Source organism: Syzygium oleosum, unplaced genomic scaffold (genome assembly GCF_021117445.2).
Source record: "Syzygium oleosum isolate NSW1041296 unplaced genomic scaffold, Sole_v2.1 Sole_v2.03, whole genome shotgun sequence".
Classification (NCBI taxonomy): domain Eukaryota; kingdom Viridiplantae; phylum Streptophyta; class Magnoliopsida; order Myrtales; family Myrtaceae; genus Syzygium; species Syzygium oleosum.
This window is the reverse complement of record NW_026607487.1, coordinates 11,812,775-11,836,990: the sequence shown is the minus strand read 5'-3', so window position 1 is coordinate 11,836,990 and position 24,216 is coordinate 11,812,775. Positions and strand designations below refer to the sequence as shown.

The window sequence follows — 24,216 nt, the reverse complement described above, 5'->3', positions numbered from 1 at the left end:
ACATGACTTTATTAAAAACTTAAAATAATGAGGTATGGGCTAATTAAAATATAAGAACTGCTTCATAGAATATGTAATCTCCAACACGAGAGTCTTCTAACACGACTCACATAGGTAATTGTAAGTGAATCCCTTTTAAAAATAGATTGCCGCGTAAGGGCAGGAGCTACGAGAGGAGCCAAGTTTCGTTCCATATAAACTTGCTTTTATTCGTAACATAGGATGGGGAGGGAGAGGCACCAAGGCTTTTCGGGCATTGTGGATGCATGTGCATGAAAAAACTCAAATGGAAGCTTAAAAGCAGTGTTGTATTAAAACTTATCAGTATAAAGCAAACTTAGGTCCCTTTTCATGTCACCAAAGAAACCAGCTAAGCCTGCCCCTCTCCCTCTCTCTCTCTCTCTCTCTCTCTCTCTCTCTCTCTCTCTCTCTCTCTTCGAGAAAGTGCAATAGAATGCTTCAACCTATAAAGAAAACCAACCATCCGTAGCCCACGAAGTAAATAAGGGAAGACTTCCCTCCACCAAAAACATAGAATTCTTGCCTTAAGCCCACTCCTCTCTCCTCTCTTTCTCTCTCTCTCCTCTCTTCTTTTCTCTTTCATAAATACACATATGTGCATGGCAATCATTGTGCAATGATGGTGTTGAGTTCTGATATACTTCGTCGTTCGTCTTTGTCATCCTAGAAACCTAAGCATCTTTCTTCGTAGGAAAAGACAAAAAAAAGAGTGAAAACTTGTGTGTAGAGGACTATATAGGAAACATATACTATGGGTAAGAGTTGTCCTCTATATGCAAAGTTCATACTCAGAGCACTAGCAGCTCTGAGTCTTGTTTGGCTTTTGGCGTTTGCGACGGCGGAAGCAGCTGGCGGCAGAGGAGCAGCACTAAACCCACCCTTGAAGGACCGGTCGAAGGGACAGGCGAAGAACTCTGAGGTGATGGATAGAGAGAAGAAGCTTGCTTTCCGACCGCAGTCGGATCTCAACTACATGAGCAAGAGGAGAGTTCCAAATGGACCTGATCCTATCCATAACAGGTACGGTGCATGAAGTTTTCTCTCTTTTGCAGAAATGATAGGAGATATTATTTTGTCTATGAATATCCATTGGATGCATGAAAACTTGAAGCCATGTTTTGTAATGAGATGAGTGCATTTCTATGCATATGTTAATAAAATTTGACATGTTTAGTGATTTTGAGCCACTTACCCAGGCTAGCGGTATTTAATAGGCTCGAGGTTTACTTATCAAAGATGGGTTCTTTTCGTCCTAAAAAAGAGCTAGCGTTGTTCTTTCATGTTTTTAATATAGAGCTATAGCCTCGCCAGTTTGTGTAAGTGCTTCTACTCCATGCATTGTGATTTCCTCTTTTGCTAAAGTTTTCGTCCCTATGGAACAGTTGCTTTTGCGAAAGTTTTAGACAGCTAAGAATGACTATATTATCATCTCCAGGGCGATTTATATGGATGTTGTGTTATAAGAGAAAATCAACTTTTCCTTTTAAATCTAAAGTATCCTCGTTCTATTTATTTCATTACACCATATGTCAATGTCACGGAATGTATCTCATAAACAAAAGAATATGACATAATATCACACAAGCATGTCCCTTTGACGAAATTTTATACTTGGAACGTCTTTTCCTTGAAACAACAATCAACAATAACCAACAAAATGAAAGCTGTGCTTAATTTCAACAGTTCAAATATATCCCAATTCGATTTGTTGCTTCATCTTTTGATTTCTCTGGGAGATAGAAGAAAATGCTTGTATGTAAGACATTATATACATGTGCACTCGTATCGAGAACCCATAGACTCGATGGATCTTTCACGATTCTCACATGATCTACGGTCCGCTCTATTGGGTGCATTTCTGTCGAGTGCCTGCAAAACAAGTACCCTTCCCTCTCATTGCATAGAGAAAAAAAAAACTGTTGAATGGGCCACTTACTTAATGCTATACTAAAGGAGCTAAATCTAATATGTGCCTGCCATCAAAAGGGAAGATGTTCTGTTGCTTTATTCAATTTCAATGCTTATCTAAAGCTTTACGTAAATACAGATGTGTTCAGAGTACATGCAACCTTTTGAAGCTTTAATGGTTTCTTTCTTTTGGTCTTCACTTTCCCGTCGCCTTTAGAACACACGTGCCGCATCTTCAAACATGCTATTAAAGATCATAGTCTGATATATTGGAATTATCTGGCACTTTTATTCAAAACATAAAGGATAATTAAACAAATGTTTAGGGAGCACATTAATTACTTTTCATAACTTTATAAAATGATATGTGGCTTTAATTTCATGTGTTTTTTCCTTGTTTCAGGAGAGCTGGGAACTCGAAACAACCTCCAGGTCAAGCATAAGTATCGAGAGAGAGCAAAAGAGAATACGACAGAAACGTGTGTCTAGGATTGCTTAAGTTTGTCTAGACATGGGATTGTAATTAAAGTTATTTAGACACGTATGAGAACACTCCGGTATCAAATGTTTGGTTGCTTGATTGATTGCCCGCAGTATATTCTCTTCCGGGAAGCATTGTATTCTTTGTGGCAAGCACTAGGGGGGAGTTGAAGAATATTGGAAGCTTGTGTCACACAAAATATGCTCTCCCGAATCCAAAGATAAAATCATCCCAGGGCAACTCATCAAACGAAACCCTGCTCTAAGCTATTCTTCGTATTTTCTTGCCTAGTTACATGTCCTATGTACATTCAATCCGTCCTGTTTATCGAAATAGAGTGTTGTCGAAAAGCGCCCTTATGAAAGCAATCAATTAACTGGCGATTTTTGCCTGTCGATACTTTGAAAATCGAATATTTCTTTGTTTGTTATGCTTAATGAGTGGGATGCTTATGTTTTAACGGCTGTCTTGTCATGAGTGTTTAGCAGCCAACAATCTCGAACAGGAGCTGGTTGTTGTCCGTGAATTGTTTATTCTTATATACTGATTCTGCTGGTCAAAAAAGAGCTGGGCATCAGTAAGTACACAGAGTTCTTTTATAAAAAAAAAAGTGTAAAAAAAAAACAAAGGAGGTACTCAAAATTAAAGGGAACCCACCATATAACATTAAAGGGGTGCGCATGATCCGTAGAAAGCCTTTCCATCTCGGGTTAATGAAACGAATGCAATCTTTTTAATTTAGAAATGCAAACTGTATACATGTTGTTACTCCTTAGACCCTCCGTGTGAACTAAATGTACCAACTTAGAGTGCATTTATTTCACTAAAAATTTCGTGATAAAAGAAAGGGTTAATACCACGAAAAACCCCAAACGAGTACACCCGTGATAAATTTACCCCAACCTAATTTTTTGACCACCAAAAACTCCAAACTGGTACATCTGTAACAAATTTGCCCTAAACTGTTACATTTGTGACAAATTTACTTTCCCTTAGTTTCCGTTAAATTGGATTAATATTATGAAAAATCATAAACCGGTACACTTATGACAAACGGAAAGTAAAACCCCAAATTGGTATACCAGTCAACTGCCACGTGTCATCCAACTCAGCAATTTGACGGTAAAATTTAACGGAGGGTAAATTTGTCACATGTGTACTATTTTAGGGTTTTTAGTGATCAAAAAATTAGTTTTTGATAAATTTGTCATAGCTGTACCAGTTTAGGATTTTTCGTGGTATTATCCCTAAAAGAAAATACTTTTCATGGAAATAATTTTCAAGGAAAATTGTTAGTTTTCATTTATTTAGTGGTTTAGAAAAATGATTTCCTTTTACTGAATGAGAAGTCGCATTCCCCCGATATAAACTTGTTGTTTTCAGTCCATCGAAAACAATTTCTGAAGATCAATTGGTTTCCTGTCATCCAAGCACCGAAAAGTCAGGAAACAATTTTTCGGAATAGTTCTCTTTAAAACAAACCGACCGTTAATATCTCTATATAATTAGCCAACTAATTGATTTGCGCTTATGTTTGGCCAAACGTTTAAAAGAAGAAAAAAAAGGGAATGCGCGAGAGCACGAGATCACACTTTGAAAGTGGGCACAAAAGGGCTCTCCACCCAACCTCCTCTCTTTTCTTTTTCTCTTTGCTTGTCGGGTCGGGGTTGAGCTGAGAAGCAAAGTTTGAGTCCGAAGCAAGTGAGGTTCGAATTGGGACAGCTTCCGAGAAGGACAAAAACAGAAGGGGAAAAGGATAGAACACACAACCTCGTGCTTTTCTCACAAACAACCAAAGACAAGCATATAGTGGATCCTTTTGAAAGATTGGCAACGTTTTGTCGGTGAATTTGAGGAAGTTTTGTGTGGTGGGTGTCTTTTCGTATTGGAGATTTGGCTTTCAAATGATGGTAAACAGCTCTATTCTCAAAAGTTGGGTGACCATGCAATGGTGGTCCCATCCAATATCAGTGATGGAGCGTCCTTATATGACTGGGGACACCTACAAAGTTTTAGATGCATTGTATATTTGACCTCTTTTTGTAGTCCTTTGACCCATTAAATTTTCCAAAGCTACAGCCTTCGCCCGCTTAGAATATGACAAGACCAGATGACATCAGAGAAAGCCCAACTTTATAAATATTGAACATTCAAATTTTAAAAAGAAAAAGAGGCAAAGTACATTAGAAGTTCAAAAAAACCTCTATGTACGTGTCACTTGTAGTTTTATCAAGTTGTGTTCGCCTAAACTGCAATGGTTTCAATTATTAAAGTCTGATCGAGGATGACCACGGCCAATTCAAGCATCAAATTTGGCTTCAAATCAAATTCTATATGTCTGGAAACTTCAAGAACTTTGTAAAATTCGAATTATAAATATAATTCGTAGATAAATAATAAAAAATATATAACGTAAATTGCAAGGAACTTTATTGAGTCAGAACAGATGGCTTACATTTTTAAATGGCATGTTTGTTCGATGACTGAGATTGGACTTAAGTTTTTTAAAGAAAATCAATGAAGTGCATTGCGAAAGTGAGAGGCTTACAAGACATAGCTTCATAGCTTTTAAAATGAAAGACAAGCACGATACCGGAATTAGGAAACCTTATCTAATTAAAATTTAACATTCAAACTTTGGCAAAATCTAATCCAAATGATCTTCTTCAAAATTGGATGAGCTCCTCACGCTTCTCGATGCCTTGATTGATGTTGTGTGATTTGTAAAATGTGTGATGAGAGATGCGTTCTTTTATCCATCATGCAGCCTGAATATGTCATTTCATTATGCATTCTGATCTTCTTCAACTAAAATCACTAATTGCCTCTTGACTTGTGCAATGCTTTAGGAATGATTTGCCGCTGCTCCCGATCCCTTAAGTACAACTATTCCTTGGTTGATGGATCCTTCTTGACTTAGTCTTTGACTTCTTGATATATTTCAAGTCAATTGATCATCGCCACGTGTCATGAACTTCCCTTAAACTATATCCATTGGAAATTCATGATCGATGAGCTTGTTAGACATTCCATCAATGATCTTGTAAACCAATCGTATGTGAGTTTATCAAGCATTGTATTGAGTCAGTCTTGTGAGTTAAGTGTATTTGGCATAGCCTGATTTGGGCGATTAACTTCTTTAGGTTTTCGCCCATATTTTGGGCCTAATGTCAACATAGGTCCCCTTATTTTGACCCAATGCTAGCTTGGTAATCAGTCAAAATGTAACAGCATCCTTCCATTTAGATAAAAACGTATTTAAGCCCTAAAGTCTCTATTTTTTGAATTCAAGTGCTCTGATCGATCAAATCAATCAATCTCTCTCTCTCCCCCCGCCCTAATTGTTCATCTCTTCATTTCAAACCTTTAGATCACTGGTTGTAACCACAAGTGACATTACTTTTATGAAGCACTTTGTGAGCTCATCATTGATAGCTTCTAGCTAAATGTGATTGCGAGCCCGTTGAATGCAAGAAACATGTTGTATCAGGTCGAGGTCGAGGATTTCAAATAATTCACTGATCAGCAATCTGATAGAAGATTGACAATGATGTCACAGGGGCCTGTTTTCAACCCAAACTCTGCAGGAGTAAGGATACTATGAGTGAGAAGTATTTCGAAAACCACAAGCTTCCTGTAGCAATGTCGCCTTAAACGATGGGTTGATTTGTCAGGTTGGAGCAAATCGATTCCTCGGTGTTGGTTCCTACTGATAATCACTATTCAAACTGGGTTGCATGTTAAATAAGGTAAAAGGGTTCAGTTCGGGAGAAGCTGAGAATCCATGCCATCCGCCTGTCGACAGAGAAACAAGACTTCCACTCCCACCTCTATACTCCATTGGTGGTGCTCTAGGACAAGTGTTTCAACTTCATCTTTCCAGAGGCCACGATGTCTATCACCCTCGAGGACGTTGCAGCATTCTCAGGCCTAGCCCCCGATGGCATTGTGGTGGACGCTTTCTCTAGGGGTCTGCTTGGCTATTACGAGAGTGTCCATAACTGCTACCAGCATATCTCGAGCTCATATTCAACCCTCGTTGATCACGTCAAGATTAGTGAAGGAGGAGTTTGATTCTTCCTTTCTTGTTTGCTCCATTGATTTTTTGTTCAAAATCGAAGAGGCCTCCGAAATACATGATCTAGTAGTGGCCAACTACTTGGTAACTCTGTCTCGCGCTGACTTAGCTGAAGTTCAACCGGTGGCCATAGCCCCATTCCTTCTAGCATGGCTTATCATTGTCTAGGTCAGGCTATTGAGGTGAATCTGAGATAGTATTCCTAAGAGAAATTGACATTAATAGTTCATACACTTTGGCCCAATATGTAATGTCATCCTTGGACTTCGGATTCGTTTAATACAGTTCTTGAACTATTCCTAAATATTCAATGTAGTCTCTAAATTTTCAATTTGTTCAATATAATCTCTCAACTTTTCAACAAAGTGAAAAGAGTCCTTTGGTACTATTCACGTGTTTTCATAATTACACTACTGCCTAGATTTTATAAAATCTTTTCATTTTAATCATTTCCCGATATAATTCCCCTAAAAACCACAAACTTTAGATAGAATCTCAATTCTGACGATTTAATACCCTAAAAAATCCTCAACTTTAACTCTAATCTCAATTGTACACTAAAATTTTTTTTCATCTCATAAAAACCCTCAACTTTTAGCCCGGTCTCAATTCTACCTCAAACTTTTTTTATCTTATAAAAAACTATCAATTTTAGGTTTAGTGCCAATTTTACCCTAAACTTTTTTTATCTTATAAAAAACCATAAACTTTTACTTGATTTAACTGCCCCCATTAACACTCCTTCAAAAATCGCCCTTAGTGATGTGGCATTTCCACGTCATTACTCTAGTTTTTCCCTAAATTACAGATCTAAAAAGATGTCTTTTGGAGATGAATTTCTACATTAGCCCAAACGACGTCTTCTTGGATTTGAAATTTGGGTAAGAACTAGAGTAATTAAGGTTGGCCTTCTTCAATTGTGCTTAATTTTTTATAGAGTTTTCTTTCCATCTCGCTTGGGGATCTTCAATTTTGCGCTCATCTTCCATCTCCCGCAGCCGGAAAGCTCACACTCAAGACATTGGAAGAGCTCACGTTTATGAGTTTTCCAAAGAGAAATTTTGGGAGGGATAACGATGACAGATTTAGGACTCAAGTAAAAGTTAGTAATTTTTTATGAGACAAAAAAAAGGTTTAGGGTAGATTATGATTGGACCTAAAGTTGAAAGTTTCTTATGGAATAAAAAAAGTTTATAATAGAATTGGGACAGTACCTGAAATTGGAGGTTTTTTATGGGACAAAAAAACGCTTATGATAAAATTGAGACTGAATCTTAGATTGGGGTTTTTTTAAGTATTAAGCCAAATTCTCGTATGAACTTTTTTTTTATAGTAAAAAATCACAAACTTTCCCTCTTTTCCCAAATCTATCTTCCATCAACTTTTCATCCACGTATTCCGTTAAATGTTTGAGGTGTCAATTCCTTGTCTACATCTTTCCCTCTCCCTCTCTCTCTCCCTCCATATGTCATTGATGACGTGGAATGTCAGCTCAATTGGATATTTCCAAAAAAGATTATCTTTTTTTATTTCCTTTCTTCTTCGCTTCTACGGCTTGTGGTTCTACCGGGCGATAAATTCTTGGAATCTTGTACTCTGGACAAAGGCATCAAATCTTGGAGGGATGATGAAGCTTCAAGCATGGTCTGGGTTACTAGTGGTGTGTGGGTTCCTCTATTTCTTCATCGTCGGTCTCACTCTCCGGCGAACCTCCCGTGGAGGTCATGACCAATCGTTCAACCTCCATCCTCCATCAACGGTGGTGCTCGAGCTCAAATTGAGATTGTGCGACCTCGAATATGAGTCACGCAACCTCAGATCTTAGTCACATGACCTCAAATTTGAGGTTGCATGGCTTAATCGCGGGTGGCAACCTCCATCGATGGAGGTCGTGGCTTCAGATTTGACGTTCTAAGTTTGAGCCAAAGGGGGCTCGGAGGACGGTGGTTGTGGAAAGTGGCGAGGTGGTGATGGACAGAGGATTGGAACAGCGGTAAGGTGGTGGTGGTGGTGGTGAAAGGCCAGTCACGAGGTTGAGCTAATCGCAAGGCTGAGTTGATGGTGGTATGGAAATTGTCTATAGTGGTATGGTATGGTCCGGAGGTGAAAGGAAGAAGAAGAAACGAAAAAAATTTCGTCGGAATTCAACTCCGTGATGAAATACGTTTTCATTCTTTGATTTTATTAGAGGAGACAGGTTTTGTAGTGATTCCAAACAGAAAATATCACAGGTAAATAGACGAATCGATAACTTCACTTCGAACGGAATCGAATGTACATAAACTGTGTTGGAATTTAATCGACGAAAAAGCTTAAGAACGTAGAGATGCCGTGCCGAAATTTAATCAACAACTAGGCATTCTTTTTTTTGCTAAAAATCAACAACTAGGCATTCACGAACTACAATAAAGAAACACTCCCGAATTTAATCGATGATGACACGGATCTAAAAACTATAGTTAAGAAACATGCCATAATTCAATCAACGACGCAAATCTAGAAACTATACCTACGGTGCAAGAATTGAAAGATAACATGTTTGCTAGTTTGTGCGCCGGCCAGGAGGCTCCCGAAGAGATGAATATAGCTATTTAAAGCTATAATCGACAGTTATCAACGGAAGTTATAAACAGAGGTTACAAACGGTTATCGAACGGTTACATTGACTTCACTAACTTGACGGTCGCTTTATTCCACTACCTTGACGGTTACTTCTTTGACGATTGCATCTGAAATTGTCGACTCCACTTTTTATCGATTCTTTCAAACTATCGATTGATCAAGTTGTCGATAATTCTGTTCATAAATAACCAAACGTTGCTCTCATCGACTAAATTTATCACATTCAATAATAACCAAAAGTTAGTCATTTTTTAGTGTAAACACTATATAAAAGAAAAGGAAGGAAAAAAATAGAAAATAAATATATAATTGTAATTTTGAAAAAGGAAATGACGTGGAATTGACACGTAGCATTATCAAACAAAAAGTTAACATAGGCCATATCAGGTAGCAGTGAAAGTGGGTGACTTTTTATAGGACAAAAAAAGTTCGAGTCAGAATTAGGTTTTAACTTAAAATTGGTGGAAGCAAGCCATCATTTTCTTAAATCAACAAACAAAAAACACTCTATTTTTCTATTTCCTTTTTATCTTTTTGTCTTCACAAATATTACGATAGTCTCATACAAGTATATCTTTGTCACGCCCTGAACCCCCATCGAGCTCGCGACATCCCACTCCGGTCGAATGATTGCGACGTCCCAGGCACATCGCCAACCCAACCCAAACATCAGAAACACATGCGGAAGCGAATACAAAACCCATGACTATAAAGACAACGACGGGGCAGACTAACAAAACAGTCAAATAACAACAACAACATTCATTTATATAATACCTTAGCACCGAGCATGCAAATATCAAATTACAAACATACTTAACAAACGAGCATTCACAACCACCGCCATAACAAAAGGATCAGGTGGCTTGGTTAACTTAACTTCACTATAGATCGATCTATTCTACGCAACCCCTAAAATGCCCTAGGGGGAAACTACTGGTCGCCCTCCTTCATTCAGCTCCTGAGTCTTCTGGTTTCTGCTCCGGAGGATCACTTGCAGCTCCACTAGGCACCATGGGCGGCTCTTCAAACTCCAAAAAGAGGAGGCGGGCCTCCTGGGTCTAAGGTTGGGGGTCTGAAATTGTGGATTATACAACTATGAGACGAATCTCAATAAGTGTACAACCTCAAACCCCACATAGGCTCTCACGTACCGTCAGACGGAACACGCACAACACATAACAATTAACCAAACCAACAATCACATGCGATCCTACCTGGAGCCCATCATGCACGTTCCTGCACGTCAGATAATAACACAGCCAACATGCCACAATAATGCATCAGAGCCGCGCGCGTACCTTTATTATAAGGCAAAACCCACTCGGACACGTCCCATACCATGCCGAGCAGTTTTTACTCCATAATCGAGCACCACAATACGCGATACAAATCACACTCGCACACGAACTCACGCCATACGCCAACTCTCGCAATCCTCACACGTCAAGTCAAGTCCAACTCAATCACCACTTTTCCACCACTACCGCGCCCGCGTAAAACGCATCAGGCCAATGGTCTTCTGACCTCGTCAGGCATCGTCACCCAGTCGGGCCGGGCATCGTCACCTCGTCAGGGACGGCATCGTCCCGCGTAAACTAACACGCCTCAGGACGGAATCCTACACTCACTTGCCTTCACTACCGTGCCCACGTAAAACGCATCAGGCTAACGGTCTTCTGACCTCGTCAGGCATCGTCACCCCGTCAGGCCAGGCCGGGCATCGTCACCTCGTCAGGGACGGCACCGTCCCGCGTAAACGAACACGCCTCAGGACGGACTTTTTCCAATTAATCCTACATACCCGTACCTTCGCACCTCACGTGCCACACTTACCACACAGCCACACATACACATGGTCACCCACTATTTCACACTCCACACACACTTCGCAATGCACATCCTCGTCACACGAACACCCATGCTTGGCACGTGAACTCACTGCGGATTCGCACTACCACACCACCACACCTCACGGCCACACACATAGCACACACGGCTGCACATAAATAGCCCACAACATATTCCAAGCCAGCCAACAATCACAAGTCGTACAACTATCCAATTAAACCCATACAAATCATAAAACTACCAATCGAACACACAATTTAGTCGCGATCATTCCACATCACCTCAGCCCTATCCGAGCCTACTAAACCACAGATTTTCAATCACTAACTCAGTCCATAATGACCAAACAACCATCCTTGATCTACACTCCAAAACAGCCACACGAACCACGTAATTCGAGTCCTAAACGAGTCTAGCAATACCCGGGGTCCTAGGGAGAGTTTGGGGAAGTCACTTACCCTAGAAAGGCGAGACAAACTAGCTGGATGGGTGGCTAGAACGGGCGGAACAGCAGCGGCGCCGGCGCCGGCGACCAGGCGGGCGAGCGGTTGAGCTGCCGTGGGCGGGTGGCTGGCGGGCGGCTGGGGGCGGCAATCTAGTCGTATGGACCAGGGGAGGAAGGCCAGGGGTGGCTCGGTGGTGGCGGGGCTGATCGGAACAGCGAAACAGAGAGAGAGAAGGGTGGACGGTGGGCGGTGAGGCGCGGCTGGAAGAAGAAGAAGCAGCGGCGGTGACCGGCGGGAGGGCAGTGACCAGGCGGCGGCGAGCTGGTGGCCGGCCAAGGGGGCTTCACGCACGGGGGAGAGGGAGAGAGAGAACCGATCGGTGGGGGGTGAGGAGAGAGAGAGAGAGAGAGAGAGAGAGAGAGAGAGAGAGAGAGAGAGAGAGAGAGATAGAAAAATGAATATAAATATGCTACCCCCATTAATTGCACTCCGAAAATTACCAAAATACCTCTCTAACTACCCCTCCGATCCAATGGCCGAAATTTAATCTTATCAAAATCCGACGGCCCACTTTTGTCCTTATCCATTAATTCTATGGGCAAAAGAGTAATTATCCAAAAAGGGAGAGGGGCATTCTTGTCCTCTTATTTTCGGCCATACTGGGTAATTCTCAGTCTCCCGACTTAATCCAGCCCTCAAAATTCGTTCACGGTTCCAGGGGCAAAACGGTCATTTTTCCGATCCCGAACCGAAATCCATTTTTTTGCAGAAATGGGTGGCCCCAAGGTTGGCCAAGCCAAAAACGTCATCGGCCGCTCAAAACTGTCACTTTCAAAATTCTCGATTCCCTGGCCCGAATTCCAAGAAATGACTAAAATCGAACAATCGCGACTTTTAGCTTATCTCTCGCTAACGGGTGGCTCATTGGGATTACGCGCTCTCGACCCGTGACCGACACTAAGTCAAATCACGTTTAAGTTTGCTCGAACCAAGGCGACCTCGATTGTCATATAATTGCGAGGGTCTGTCGCTAGTTCCCTTCGGACACGATCAATCAAATAGACCGGTCTCTGTTGGCCCAAAACATTCCCTCAACAATCCTTATGGTCGAAGGTCGAACCAAAGTCGAGTTCTTTGGTCGTGCGAACTCAATCCCATAATAACCTTACTCCTAAGGTTAGCATCCCGAGAATGCGCGGTTCTGGGTGAGATCTCACTATAAGTGCATTGGCCAAATATTCATTTCATAAATCCCGGGAAAAGGATCGAAAATTCAGAATGTTACAATTCTTCCCCCCTAATAAAAATTTCGTCCTCGAAATTTACAACTATACTCAGCCATCCAACAAATGGGGGTGATGACGTTTCTTTCTTCATTTCTCCCACTTCATCCCATCAATAATGCTACCGAAATTTCTGGTACATTTTCATGCTGTCCGGTGAATACTATAATTGCTCCTATGAACTTCCGATTAAAATCTCTTCTTAAACTCCAAATCATCGGGCTCGCATATCATCCTCAAAACTTCCAAATTCCATCCTCGGACACTTAGTGACTGTCTCAATATTCGTCAGATCCACAGACAATCCACTACAACATTCTGTTTTACTAACCAATTCATGCTCACAATCATATCAAAATTCTACCTAGTCAAAACAGCCAAATCTATCCTGCTTCCTACACCACCAATCACAATTTTACGGTCTAAGCACCCTAACGACACGCATATTTTATTCCTCAATGGTGTATTCACCCACACTTGCACTTCTAAAAATGGTTTCAATCTAGCCAATTTAACAAATCGAGCAGACACAAACGAGTGTGACGCCCCCGGATCAATAAAACATATGCCACATAATTATACAGAGAAACCTTACTTGTACTTTCGCCTGGCATATTCTCAATTCCCTTTCGCGTTAGGGCGTACACACGTCCTTGTGCCGGTGGTCTATTCGAATTAGCCGGCGGGGCTACATTAGTCGGATTCTCAATCCGAGGTGTCTGCGATGTTGGGGGTGGTCGAACCTGAAGATTCGGGCAACTCCTTATGTGATGTCCCATTCCCCCACACCCAAAGCACGCCCTAGTCACACTTGGGCAGGGACCACTCCCATGATGTCTCCCACAGCGTCTACGAGCTGAATTAGACGGATGTGCTGATTTCCCAATATTCCTTCTTGCCGGAGGGACAAAACGTCGGTTTTCCATCATCGGCTTTTTCTCTTGCTGACGATCGTCCGTGGTGGAGGTATACTGTGATCCAGACGCGGCGGCTCTATCCGTCATATCCTGCTCGATAGCTTGGGCCTTCTCATATAATTCCTCATAAGTCCTCAAATTTACCGGTATCAGTTGACTATGAATATCAGCCCTCAATCCATCCCTAAACCTTCGCGCCTTATCCTCAGGATGTTCTACCATTCTCGGCGCAAATTTAGACAGCCTGGTAAACTCAGCCTCGTATTGATCCACAGTCATTTGATTTTGCTGCAATCTAAGAAAAGCTGTCATCTTTCTTTCTCAGGCACTTACCGAGAAATACTTCTCATTAAAAGCCTGAACAAAGGCCGTCCAATTCTGATCCACACCCGCAGGAAACACTCGGCCTTGCGTGGCTTTCCACCAGTCGTTCGCATTGCCCTGAAGCTGGTACACTGCCAGCGTCACTTTCTCTACTTCAGTACACCCCAATAACACGAAAGCTTTTTCTAATTCCTCAATCCATTTAGAAGCAGCCTCCGGATCTCCTATTCCTTCAAACTTGGGCGGTTTCAATTTCAAAAATTGTTCTACTATCTTATGCATCTGCCGATTCCCATTTCCATTACCAGCATTCTCATTAACTACAACAGCTGCAGCCTCAGCAGCTTGGGCGGTCGCATTATCTCGCTCCTAAGCTTGCCTGTCCAACATATTCCCAATCCTCTCTAACACCCTAAGAACTCCTTTCATACGCGGATCTTCCGCAGGTCTAACATCAACTCTGGGGTCCACTGCAGCTCTAGCATCAACTCCACGATTTTCTACCGCTCGAGCACCCACATCGAGGTCCTCTACAGCTCTAGCTCGAGCACGACATCCACCTCTTGTTCCTCTTCATGCGCCCCTTCTTGGGACTCTTCCTACACCTCTTCCTTCGCTGCTCATTATATCAGCTTCTTACCACTCTCCTACCTGCTATAATTCCATACGAGTATTAGGAACCTAGGCCAACTATACTAGTCCACGCCCTAGGCACAAAACTCAACAACTAACACTCGACAACCCACAGCCAACCATCAAACCAATCACATGATATCAAGCCAACATCATCAAACAACCAACAGGGTTCTTGTACTCACCTCAAGTCCTGCCGCACATTCGTCTCAATTAACATAACAACCACCATAAACCATTCGGCAATCACAGGCACTTACTCACAGAACATGCACAATTAACATAAACACACATTTAACGAAGGGCTCCCTAACTGACTACCCCAAAGTCGTCGCTCCTTATCACTCCAGGTCTCGACCTTACTGATATCAAGCAAACATTGCTCTGATACCAATTCAAACAAGTGATGTCACGCCCCGAACCTCCATCGAGCTCGTGACATCCCACTCTAGTAGAATGATTGCAACGTCCCAGGCACATCGCCGACCCAACCCAAACATCAGAAACACATGCGGAAGCGAATACAAAACCCTTGACTATAAAGACAACGACGGGGCAGACTAACAAAACAGTCAAATAACAACAACAACATTCATTTATACAATACCTTAGCACCGAGCATACAAACATCAAATTACAAACATACTTAACAAACGAGCATTCACAACTACCGCCATAACAAAAGGATCAGGTGGCTTGGTTAACTTAACTTCACTATAGATCGATCTATTCTGCGCAACCCCTAAAATGCCCTAGGGGGAAACTACTGGTCGCCCTCCTTCATTCAGCTCATGAGTCTTCTGGTTTCTGCTCCAGAGGATCACCTGCAGCTCCACTAGACACCATGGGCGGCTCTTCAAACTCCAAAAAGAGGAGGCGGGCCTCATGGGTCTAAGGTTGGGGGTCTGAAATTGTGGATTATACAACTATGAGACGAATCTCAATAAGTGTACAACCCCAAACCCCACATAAGCTCTCACGTACCGCCATACGAAACACACAACACATAACAATTAACCAAACTAACAATCACATGCGATCCTACCTAGAGCCCATCATGCACGTTCCTGCACGTCAGATAATAACACAACCAACATGCCACAATAATGCATCAGAGCCGCGCGCGTGCCTCGATTATAAGGCAAAACCCACTCGGACATGTCCCATACCATGCCGAGCAGTTTTTACCCCATAATCGAGTACCACAATACGCGATACAAATCACACTCGCACACGAACTCACGCCATACGTCAACTCTCACAATCCTCACACGTCAAGTCAAGTCCAACTCAATCACCACTTTTCCACCACTACCGCGCCCGCGTAAAACGCATCAAGCCAACGGTCTTCTGACCTCGTCAGGCATCGTCACCCCGTCGGGCAGGGCATCGTCACCTCGTCAGGGACGGCATCGTCCCGCGTAAACGAACACGCCTCAGGACGGAATCCTACATTCACTTGCCTTCACTACCGCGCCCGCGTAAAACGCATCAGACCAACGGTTTTCTGACCTCGTCAGGCATTGTCACCCCGTCGGGCCGGGCATCGTCACCTCGTTAGGGACGGCATTGTCCCGCGTAAACGAACACGCCTCAGGACGGACCTTTTCCAATCAATCCTACATATCCGTACCTTCGCACCTCACGTGCCACATTTACCACACAGCCACACATACACACGGTCACCCACTATTTCACACTCCACACACACTTCGCAGTGCACATCCTCATCACACGAACACCCATGCTTGGCACGCGAACTCACTGCGCAATCGCACTACCACACCACCACACCTCACGGCCACACACATAGCACACACGGCTGCACATAGTCAGCCCACAACATATTCCAAGCCAGCCAACAATCACAAGTCGTACAACTATCCAATTAAACCCATACAAATCATAAAACTACCAATTGAACACACAATTTAGTCACGATCATTCCACATCACCTCAGTCCTATCCGAGCTTACTAAACCACAGATTTTCAATCACTAACTCAGTCCATAACGACCAAACAACCAGCCTTGATCTACACTCCAAAATAGCCACACGAACCACTTAATTCGAGTCCTAAACGAGTCTAGCAATACCCGAGGTCCTAGGGAGAGTTTGGGGAAGTCGCTTACCCTAGAAAGGCGGGACAAACTAGCTGGATGGGTGGCTGGAACGGGCGGAACAGCAGCAGCGAGCGGCGGCGGCGGCGCCGGCGATCAGGCGGGCGAGCGACTGAGCTGCAGTGGGCGGGTGGCTGGCGGGCGGCTCACGGGCGGCTGGGGACGGCGATCTGGTCGTATGGACCAGGGATGGTTCGGTGGTGGCGGGGCTGATCGGAACAGTGAAACAGAGAGAGAGAAGGGTGGACGGTGGGCGGTGAGGCGCGGCCGGAAGAAGAAGAAGCAGCGGCGATGACCGGCGGGAGGGCGGCGACCAGGCGGTGGCGAGCTGGTGGCCGGCCAAGGGGGCTTCACGCACGGGGGAGAGGGAGAGAGAGAGAACCGATCGGTGGGGGGTGAGGAGAGAGAAAGAGGGAGAGAATAATGAGAGAGAGAGAGAGAGAGAGAGAGAGAGAGAGAGAGAGAGAGAGAGAAATGAATATAAATATTCTACCGCCATTAATTACACTCCGGAAATTACCAAAATACCCCTCTAACTACCCCTCCGATCCAATGGCCGAGATTTAATCTTATCCAAATCCGACGGCCCACTTTTGTCCTTATCCGATAATTCGAGGGCAAAAGAGTAATTATCCAAAAAGGGAGAGGGGCATTCTTGTCCTCTTATTTTTCGGCCACACAAGGTAATTCTCAGTCTCCCGACTTAATCCAGCCCTCAAAATTCGTTCGCGGTTCCAGGGGCAAAACGGTCATTTTTCCGGTCCCAAACCGAAATCCATTTTTTTGCAGAAATGGGTGGCCCCAAGGTTGGCCAAGCCAAAAACGTCATCGGCCGCTCAAAACTGTCACTTTCAAAATTCTTAATTCCCAGGCCCGAATTCCAAGAAATGACTAAAATCGAACAATCGCGACTTTTAGCTTATCTCTCGCTAACGGGTGGCTCATTGGGATTACGCGCTCTCGACCCGTGACTGATACTAAGTCAAATCACGTTTATGTTTGCTCGAACCAAGGCAACCTCGATTGTCATATAATTGTGAGGGTCTGTCACTAGTTCCCTTCGGACACGATCAATCAAATAGACCGGTCTCTGTTGGCCCAAAACATTTCCTCGACAATCCTTATGGTCGAAGGTCGAACCAAGGTCGAGTTCTTTGGTCGTGCGAACTCATTCCCATAATAGCCTTACCCCTAAGGTTAGCATCCCTAGAATGCGCGGTTCTGAGTGAGATCTCACTATAAGTGCATTGGCCAAATATTCATTTCATAAATCCCGGGAAAATGATCGAAAATTCAGAATGTTACAATCTTAGCCAATGATCTCTATAGTGGTAAAAGTAGAACTTCATTTAGACTTGTATCGGGTTGACTTTCCTACTATTTAGGGTGCATTTGATTTAGCATTCCCAAGAGGCTCTCAACCTCGAAAGCCCCTTTGGGGAAATACTGAGGCGTTTGACGAGCATTTCCAATAGGCTTTCTGCTGAAAGCTAGCATTGGGAATGCTGAAAAGCCTAAGGTTGGTCCGAACCAGTTTTGTGCTTTCAGCATTTGCCTAATGCTTAAACCAAATTTTTCCTTCCCAAACTATCCTCACTAATTCTTTAATATTTCAATTTTGCCCCTCATGACTGTTCATCTTCTTTAGGCTGAGGGCCGCCGGCCAAAGTCGTCCGAGGCCAAATCGGGACAGCGAAGCTCCGTCGAGAGGTCGACGAGGGGCTGGTGAAGTCACCCGACCCCAGCGACGGCCATAGCCCCTCGCCGGCGGCCATAGCCCATCGCCGATTCCGGTGAAGGGTAAGCTTTTTTTGTTAATAAAAAAAATCCCAAAGTCCTTTGCAAAATAAGATTGGCCAAAACACTACTTGGACCGAGGTAGCTTCACAAAGGATTTTTTACCAAACGCAATTTGCATTTCCCTAAGGGACTTTAAGTTAAAGGTATTTGTATTCCCCTAAAGGCCCTTGGGAATGCTGAACCAAACGCACCCTTATTATTTTATGTTGATGAATGCGTTTATACTTATATTAATCTACATCTTATTCATTTTATAAAAAAAAACACACAAAAGATTGGAAATTTTATTAATCTAAAAAAAATACGGAACAAAAGTGAGGCTATTGAAATAGTTCTCGATCAAATAAGACGACACCTTCGATGCATTTCATTGGGCCTAATTCACAAACCAAGCAGCGACAAACATCGCGAAGCCCAAATTCGGAGCCCGGGCGACGAGGTCAGGGGATGTCGGATCCGGTGCGCCCGCCCCTACGGCGAGTGCTGCTGGAACCGTCCTCCCCGGATCGAAACGTGTCGCCACCCTTCTCCTATTTGACTCGGGCGGACCCACCGTAGGACGACGAAAGGGATTAAAAATTTCTCTTTTTCTTCCTCCCCCCGAGGAGCGTTGTCCTATTCATTCATTTGCATTTGCATTTGCATTTGAATTTCATTTCATTCCCTTTCTCTCTCGTGCAATTTCGTCCCTCGAAACATCTGCTGCATCCAAACTGCGAAGGAGCAGGAGGAGGAGGAGGAGGAGGAAGAAGGAGGAGAGGAGGAGAGGAGCGAAGGAGGCGAATTCCGCGAGGTGCGTGATGGTTGCGAGATCGCGACCCGCTGGATCGCTCGGATTCGAAATCCCGATCCCGGCGCTCGGCGAGCGGTTCCCGTCGACAGGAGCCGAGTGAAGGGGGCGACGCTCCGCCTCGATCGCGACCGATCCGGCCCGCGCGATCGCGCGTTTGTCCCAACCGCCCCCACCCCTGCCCGGCCATTTGCCGATCCGCGGGGAGGGACCGAGGAGGGGGGGCGAGGGAGGAGGGGGGGGGTGCGACGACCGGAGCGATGCCGTCGCACGCGGATCTGGACCGCCAGATCGAGCAGCTGATGGAGTGCAAGCCGCTGACGGAGGCGGAGGTGAAGACGATCTGCGATCAGGCGAGGGCGATACTCGTGGAGGAGTGGAACGTGCAGCCGGTGAAGTGCCCGGTCACGGTCTGCGGGGACATTCACGGCCAGTTCTACGATCTCATCGAGCTCTTTAGGATAGGCGGCAACGCGCCTGATACCAATTATCTGTTTATGGGAGATTATGTTGGTGAGCTCCTCTTCTTCTTCTTTTTTACGCCTTGCGTTTCTGGTCTCGGAGCTAATGTTTATTTACATGGCTTACTTTTGCGAGCTATGTGGTTTTCGGGACGTGGAATTATAAGTTTATGTATGTCAAACTATGTTGTGTGTGGTGTCGTGTGATCTGAAGATTGCTCTCTGCCATGGTGGATTGTCTGCTTCAATTTTGGTTTTGCTTGTGTGATCCTGATCGACGACAATGATGGTGATACTTTTTTTTTTCCTTTGTTCACGAGAGACGGAAAGAAAGAGGAATGATTATTGGGTTTTCTTTTCTTTTTTCAAAATTTCCGGATTCGTTTACATAGCGCCAGATGGGGGCTCGCTGGAGTATGTTTGTGCAGGCAGGGCGTTCTTTGCATATGAAGTTTGACAACCTTGATCCTGCTCCGTGCTCATTGGTTTCTAGTCTGTGATCTTTGAATCTGTTGTTAAAAGACCGGAATGAGTAATGTCTGAGGGTATGTTAGAGTAATGTTGTGCAGGTCGGAAAGTTTACTTCAGTTGGGAGTACGGGAATTGGTAGCATGGACACCTTCATGGCATTCATCCCTAATTGAACTCCATTACTTTGGAATACCCTGCATTGCCACCACAGTGTATATACTGCTAGTGATATTCAATGAGCATACAAGCACTGTGAAGGATTTGAAAGATCGCTTTTCTTCAAGTTATCGCGGATCAGAAATTGTAACTTGTGGTTCTTTGCCTTAAAAAAAAATGTCTGGTTGTTTTTTGCGTGAGCATAATTTGAAGTAGTTTTCTTGGCGGATCTAAGCCTTTCTTCTCTTTATATGCTTACCTTATGGGTTTATTCCACATGTGCCATGCTTTCCCTTTGTTGGTGAATTTATTTTGTTGGCAATTTTTGGAAACAGTAGATTGAGGTTGGGTGGTATAGGTGTTGTTGCTGTGTTACGAACTTGTCTTTTGGTCAAGTGCATATTGAAAATTATTGACTTGAGATCTCACTTCAGTACCTTAAAACTATTGTAGTTACTAGTTACAGCCATGATTCACCTGTTTGGAATCCATAGTTGAGCAATTGCAACTTAAAAGTACTTAGAGCCGGAGTTGATGCGGTGGGAAGGAGAATTGTCTTTGCAATGTATGCCGCATGGGTAGATGCTTTGAGCGACGTGATAGGGTTAATCAAAGAAGTGCCTTCACTTGCTGTTGAGGAATATTATTGGCATAGTAATTTTTTATAGGACTTGTTCACATGTTAGCATTTTGCGTCGTTTGTTCGTATTGTCATTATCACAACTCTGGGAGTATCCTATATGGGATGGTGTCCTTGGTGTCCAGCTTTATCCATATCTAATAGCATTTCCCTTTGAGACACCTGTAATTGATGCCACTTATAGTGGTCGATGATCGTACAGAAAGTACCTAACCGTATTCGTCATTTTATAAATGCAGATCGGGGGTACTACTCGGTGGAGACTGTTACGCTTTTAGTGGCTTTGAAAGTTCGCTATAGAGATAGAATCACTATCCTTAGGGGAAATCATGAAAGTCGGCAAATAACACAAGTGTAAGGCACTTTCTTAGTTTTTAAAGACCATACATCGTGCGAAAGCAATGTAAATTTTGCACAATAATGTTTGTCCTTAGTATACTACCCATTACATGGGTGTGCTAGATGGTAGCAAGATATTTCTCTTGGATATTATATAACGAGACCACTGGTTTTCATTGATTCTTAATATCCACTTAAGTGCTGATTTACATTGTCTTTAATTTTATTGTGAGACTCTTTGCTCCAGCAATTTCAGTCACTCTTTGCCGCTGTATCTTCCCTTTTTTTGTTTATCCATGACTATCTAAGATATGTGTTAGCATTCTTTGTGATAAAATTATCTGATCCTTATACAACCAGCAGAGTACTAGTTGAACTCTAAAACTCTCTTATTCTATCTCTATTGTTATTCTGTTTGTTGTCCACTGGTGTAACTAATGACTATTCAGCTTGCTGTTTGGATCGATGAATAATTAGCTAAGAAAATTGACATATGAGGAATGAACTGCTCGAAGACTTGGAATATATTGCTTCTATGCAACTTGAAAAGAAGGGTAACTAGGGTATGGTGCTTGGAATATGAATCGAAGTTTGTTTTAAGAGTGATTTGGCCTTACACGAGTGATGGCGCTCTGGAGTTTGGACTATTTACAAACGGGTTCAATGAAAACTTTGTTTCAGAAATGAAAATGCTGAAATGCTAATATAGAATAATCTTTTCTGAGAGGAAAATCTTGGATCTCTCTGTCTGTCTCTCTCTCTCTCTCTCTCTCTCTCTCTCTCTCTCTCTCTCTCTCAAACACACACACAAAAATGGGTTCAATGAAAACTTTGTTTCAGAAATGAAAATGCTGAAATGCTAATATAGAATAATCTTTTCTGAGTGGAAAATCTCGGATCTCCCTCTCTCTCTCTCTCTCTCTCTCTCTCTCTCTCTCTCTCTCTCTCTCAACCAAAAAATTAAGCAAAATGGATTGGCATGCACACAGTAGAGGCACTCATGTGACATTCATGAACATGCATAGTATGGTTAAGCTTTTAAGGTCTGCTTTACTCTTGACGTAAGTATTTCATAAATTTCAGGTATGGTTTCTATGATGAATGTTTGAGAAAGTATGGAAATGCCAATGTCTGGAAATATTTCACCGACTTGTTTGATTATCTTCCACTTACTGCTCTTATTGAGAGTCAGGTTTGTAGTTACATGTTCCACTTCACTGCATGAGCTACCTACATGTTATATACTCACTATAGTACTTTCATGTTCTAGATCTTTTGTTTGCATGGAGGTCTATCACCATCTTTGGATACACTAGACAATATTCGAGCCTTGGACCGTATACAAGAGGTATGGATTGCTTAACATTATATATACATTTTTTTGTATGACATGCTATCCAAAAGGAGATGTGGATATATTGTTGACAGTATGAATTCAGTGTTTCTGAAAGTTAATATACTTGCCTTTAGAGAGGGGATTGAGCAATGTCTAAATTGAGATGTGCCCTGGTTAGAATATCAATTTTCTTATCCAGATGAAATGAGTGCTCTCACTGGTGATTATCATGATTTAGAAAATGTCTGTTTGGTGACATACCTCTTGACATCATGTGATATCACCTAAACAATTCAGTTTTTCTATTTCAGAACATGTTCATATGTAATTTCTAGTTATTTAATATGTAACTCACAAAAACATTTGCTTAGTTACTTCATGCTAGGTCATTTTGTCACATTGTATACACATCAAATAAACTTTTTCTTTCCATTTGTTTCCTTTCTGATGCCATTTTGTTGACATGACAACCATTTTCCCCAAAATTAGCATATCTGAGTCTGACCAGTGCATTATAAGTATTCATTGGATGAACTGCATGCCCTGATTTGATTGTACATCGTGCAGGTTCCTCATGAAGGACCAATGTGCGACCTCTTGTGGTCTGATCCAGATGACCGCTGTGGCTGGGGAATATCTCCACGTGGTGCTGGTTATACCTTTGGTCAGGACATTGCTGCTAATTTTAATCACACTAATGGTCTCACTCTGATATCGAGAGCCCATCAGCTTGTCATGGAAGGATACAATTGGTGTCAGGTCTGTCAACTAGAACAGGGAGTTCCTCTTTTCTTTTCCATTTGCATATATTGCCATTTCATGTCTAACCCATTCTTTATGCTCATTCACATCTTGCTAGGAAAAAAATGTGGTCACTGTATTTAGTGCACCCAATTATTGTTATCGGTGTGGAAATATGGCTGCAATACTTGAGATTGGAGAGAATATGGATCAGAATTTTCTTCAATTTGACCCAGCACCACGTCAAATTGAACCGGACACAACACGCAAGACTCCTGATTATTTCTTGTGATTCAAGAACTGCACTTGCTGCTTGTAATTCAGGTTTGACGCCATCTTGCTGTTGATGTGTCTTATGGAAAAAGAATTTCATCTTTAAGATCAGACTTCAGAGTCATGAGCAATGCCATTCTTCTGTTTGGAGCTTGTCTTGCCGCCTTGTTGAAATCAAGGAACTTGAAGAGCAAGATGGAAGGCATCAGCGTTCTTGTTTGTCCTGTATATTCGTCGAAAGAAGGGGGGGCGGCAATAACATGGTCTATCTTGTTCTGCAATCCGAGTAGAAAATTTTTGAAGCAGTTGAAAGTTTTCCATTTTCAAATTTAGTAGACCAAACTGTAATGAGTTTACTCGAATAGAGAGCATCGTGGGCACGAGGTTCTCGAAAGTTTGTTTTGGGTGGTGGATGAGCCGTAAAGTGGAAATTGTTTTTGGTTCTTCGTTTGTAACACTGTTTATGAACTCTTTTGGAGCATTTCTTCCTTCATGCACGAAGTAAAGTCCATTAGGTTTCTTTTC

The 24,216-nt window shown here is 42.9% G+C and overlaps 3 protein-coding genes across 3 annotated transcripts; 2 read left to right on the top strand and 1 right to left on the bottom strand.

The window, feature by feature from the left end:
• Positions 1 to 387: 387 nt before the first annotated feature.
• On the top strand, positions 388 to 2,541 carry LOC115670633 (uncharacterized). The gene is made up of 2 exons (XM_030591943.2): positions 388 to 1,041; positions 2,333 to 2,541. The coding sequence occupies exons 1-2, from the start codon at positions 773 to 775 to the stop codon at positions 2,370 to 2,372; spliced, it is 309 nt and encodes a 102-aa protein (XP_030447803.1). The 5' UTR covers positions 388 to 772; the 3' UTR covers positions 2,373 to 2,541.
• A 10,338-nt stretch (positions 2,542 to 12,879) lies between these two features.
• Positions 12,880 to 14,213, bottom strand: LOC130137697 (uncharacterized). Its single transcript, XM_056309630.1, has 3 exons — positions 13,941 to 14,213; positions 13,434 to 13,895; positions 12,880 to 12,963 (listed from the first exon to the last, which is right to left on the bottom strand). Exons 1-3 carry the CDS (start codon positions 14,211 to 14,213, stop codon positions 12,880 to 12,882), a joined length of 819 nt encoding a protein of 272 aa, XP_056165605.1.
• Positions 14,214 to 19,159: 4,946 nt separating this feature from the next.
• On the top strand, positions 19,160 to 24,216 carry LOC115670736 (serine/threonine-protein phosphatase PP2A catalytic subunit-like). The gene is made up of 6 exons (XM_056309693.1): positions 19,160 to 19,787; positions 21,242 to 21,356; positions 22,425 to 22,533; positions 22,612 to 22,689; positions 23,245 to 23,436; positions 23,537 to 24,216. The coding sequence occupies exons 1-6, from the start codon at positions 19,535 to 19,537 to the stop codon at positions 23,708 to 23,710; spliced, it is 921 nt and encodes a 306-aa protein (XP_056165668.1). The 5' UTR covers positions 19,160 to 19,534; the 3' UTR covers positions 23,711 to 24,216.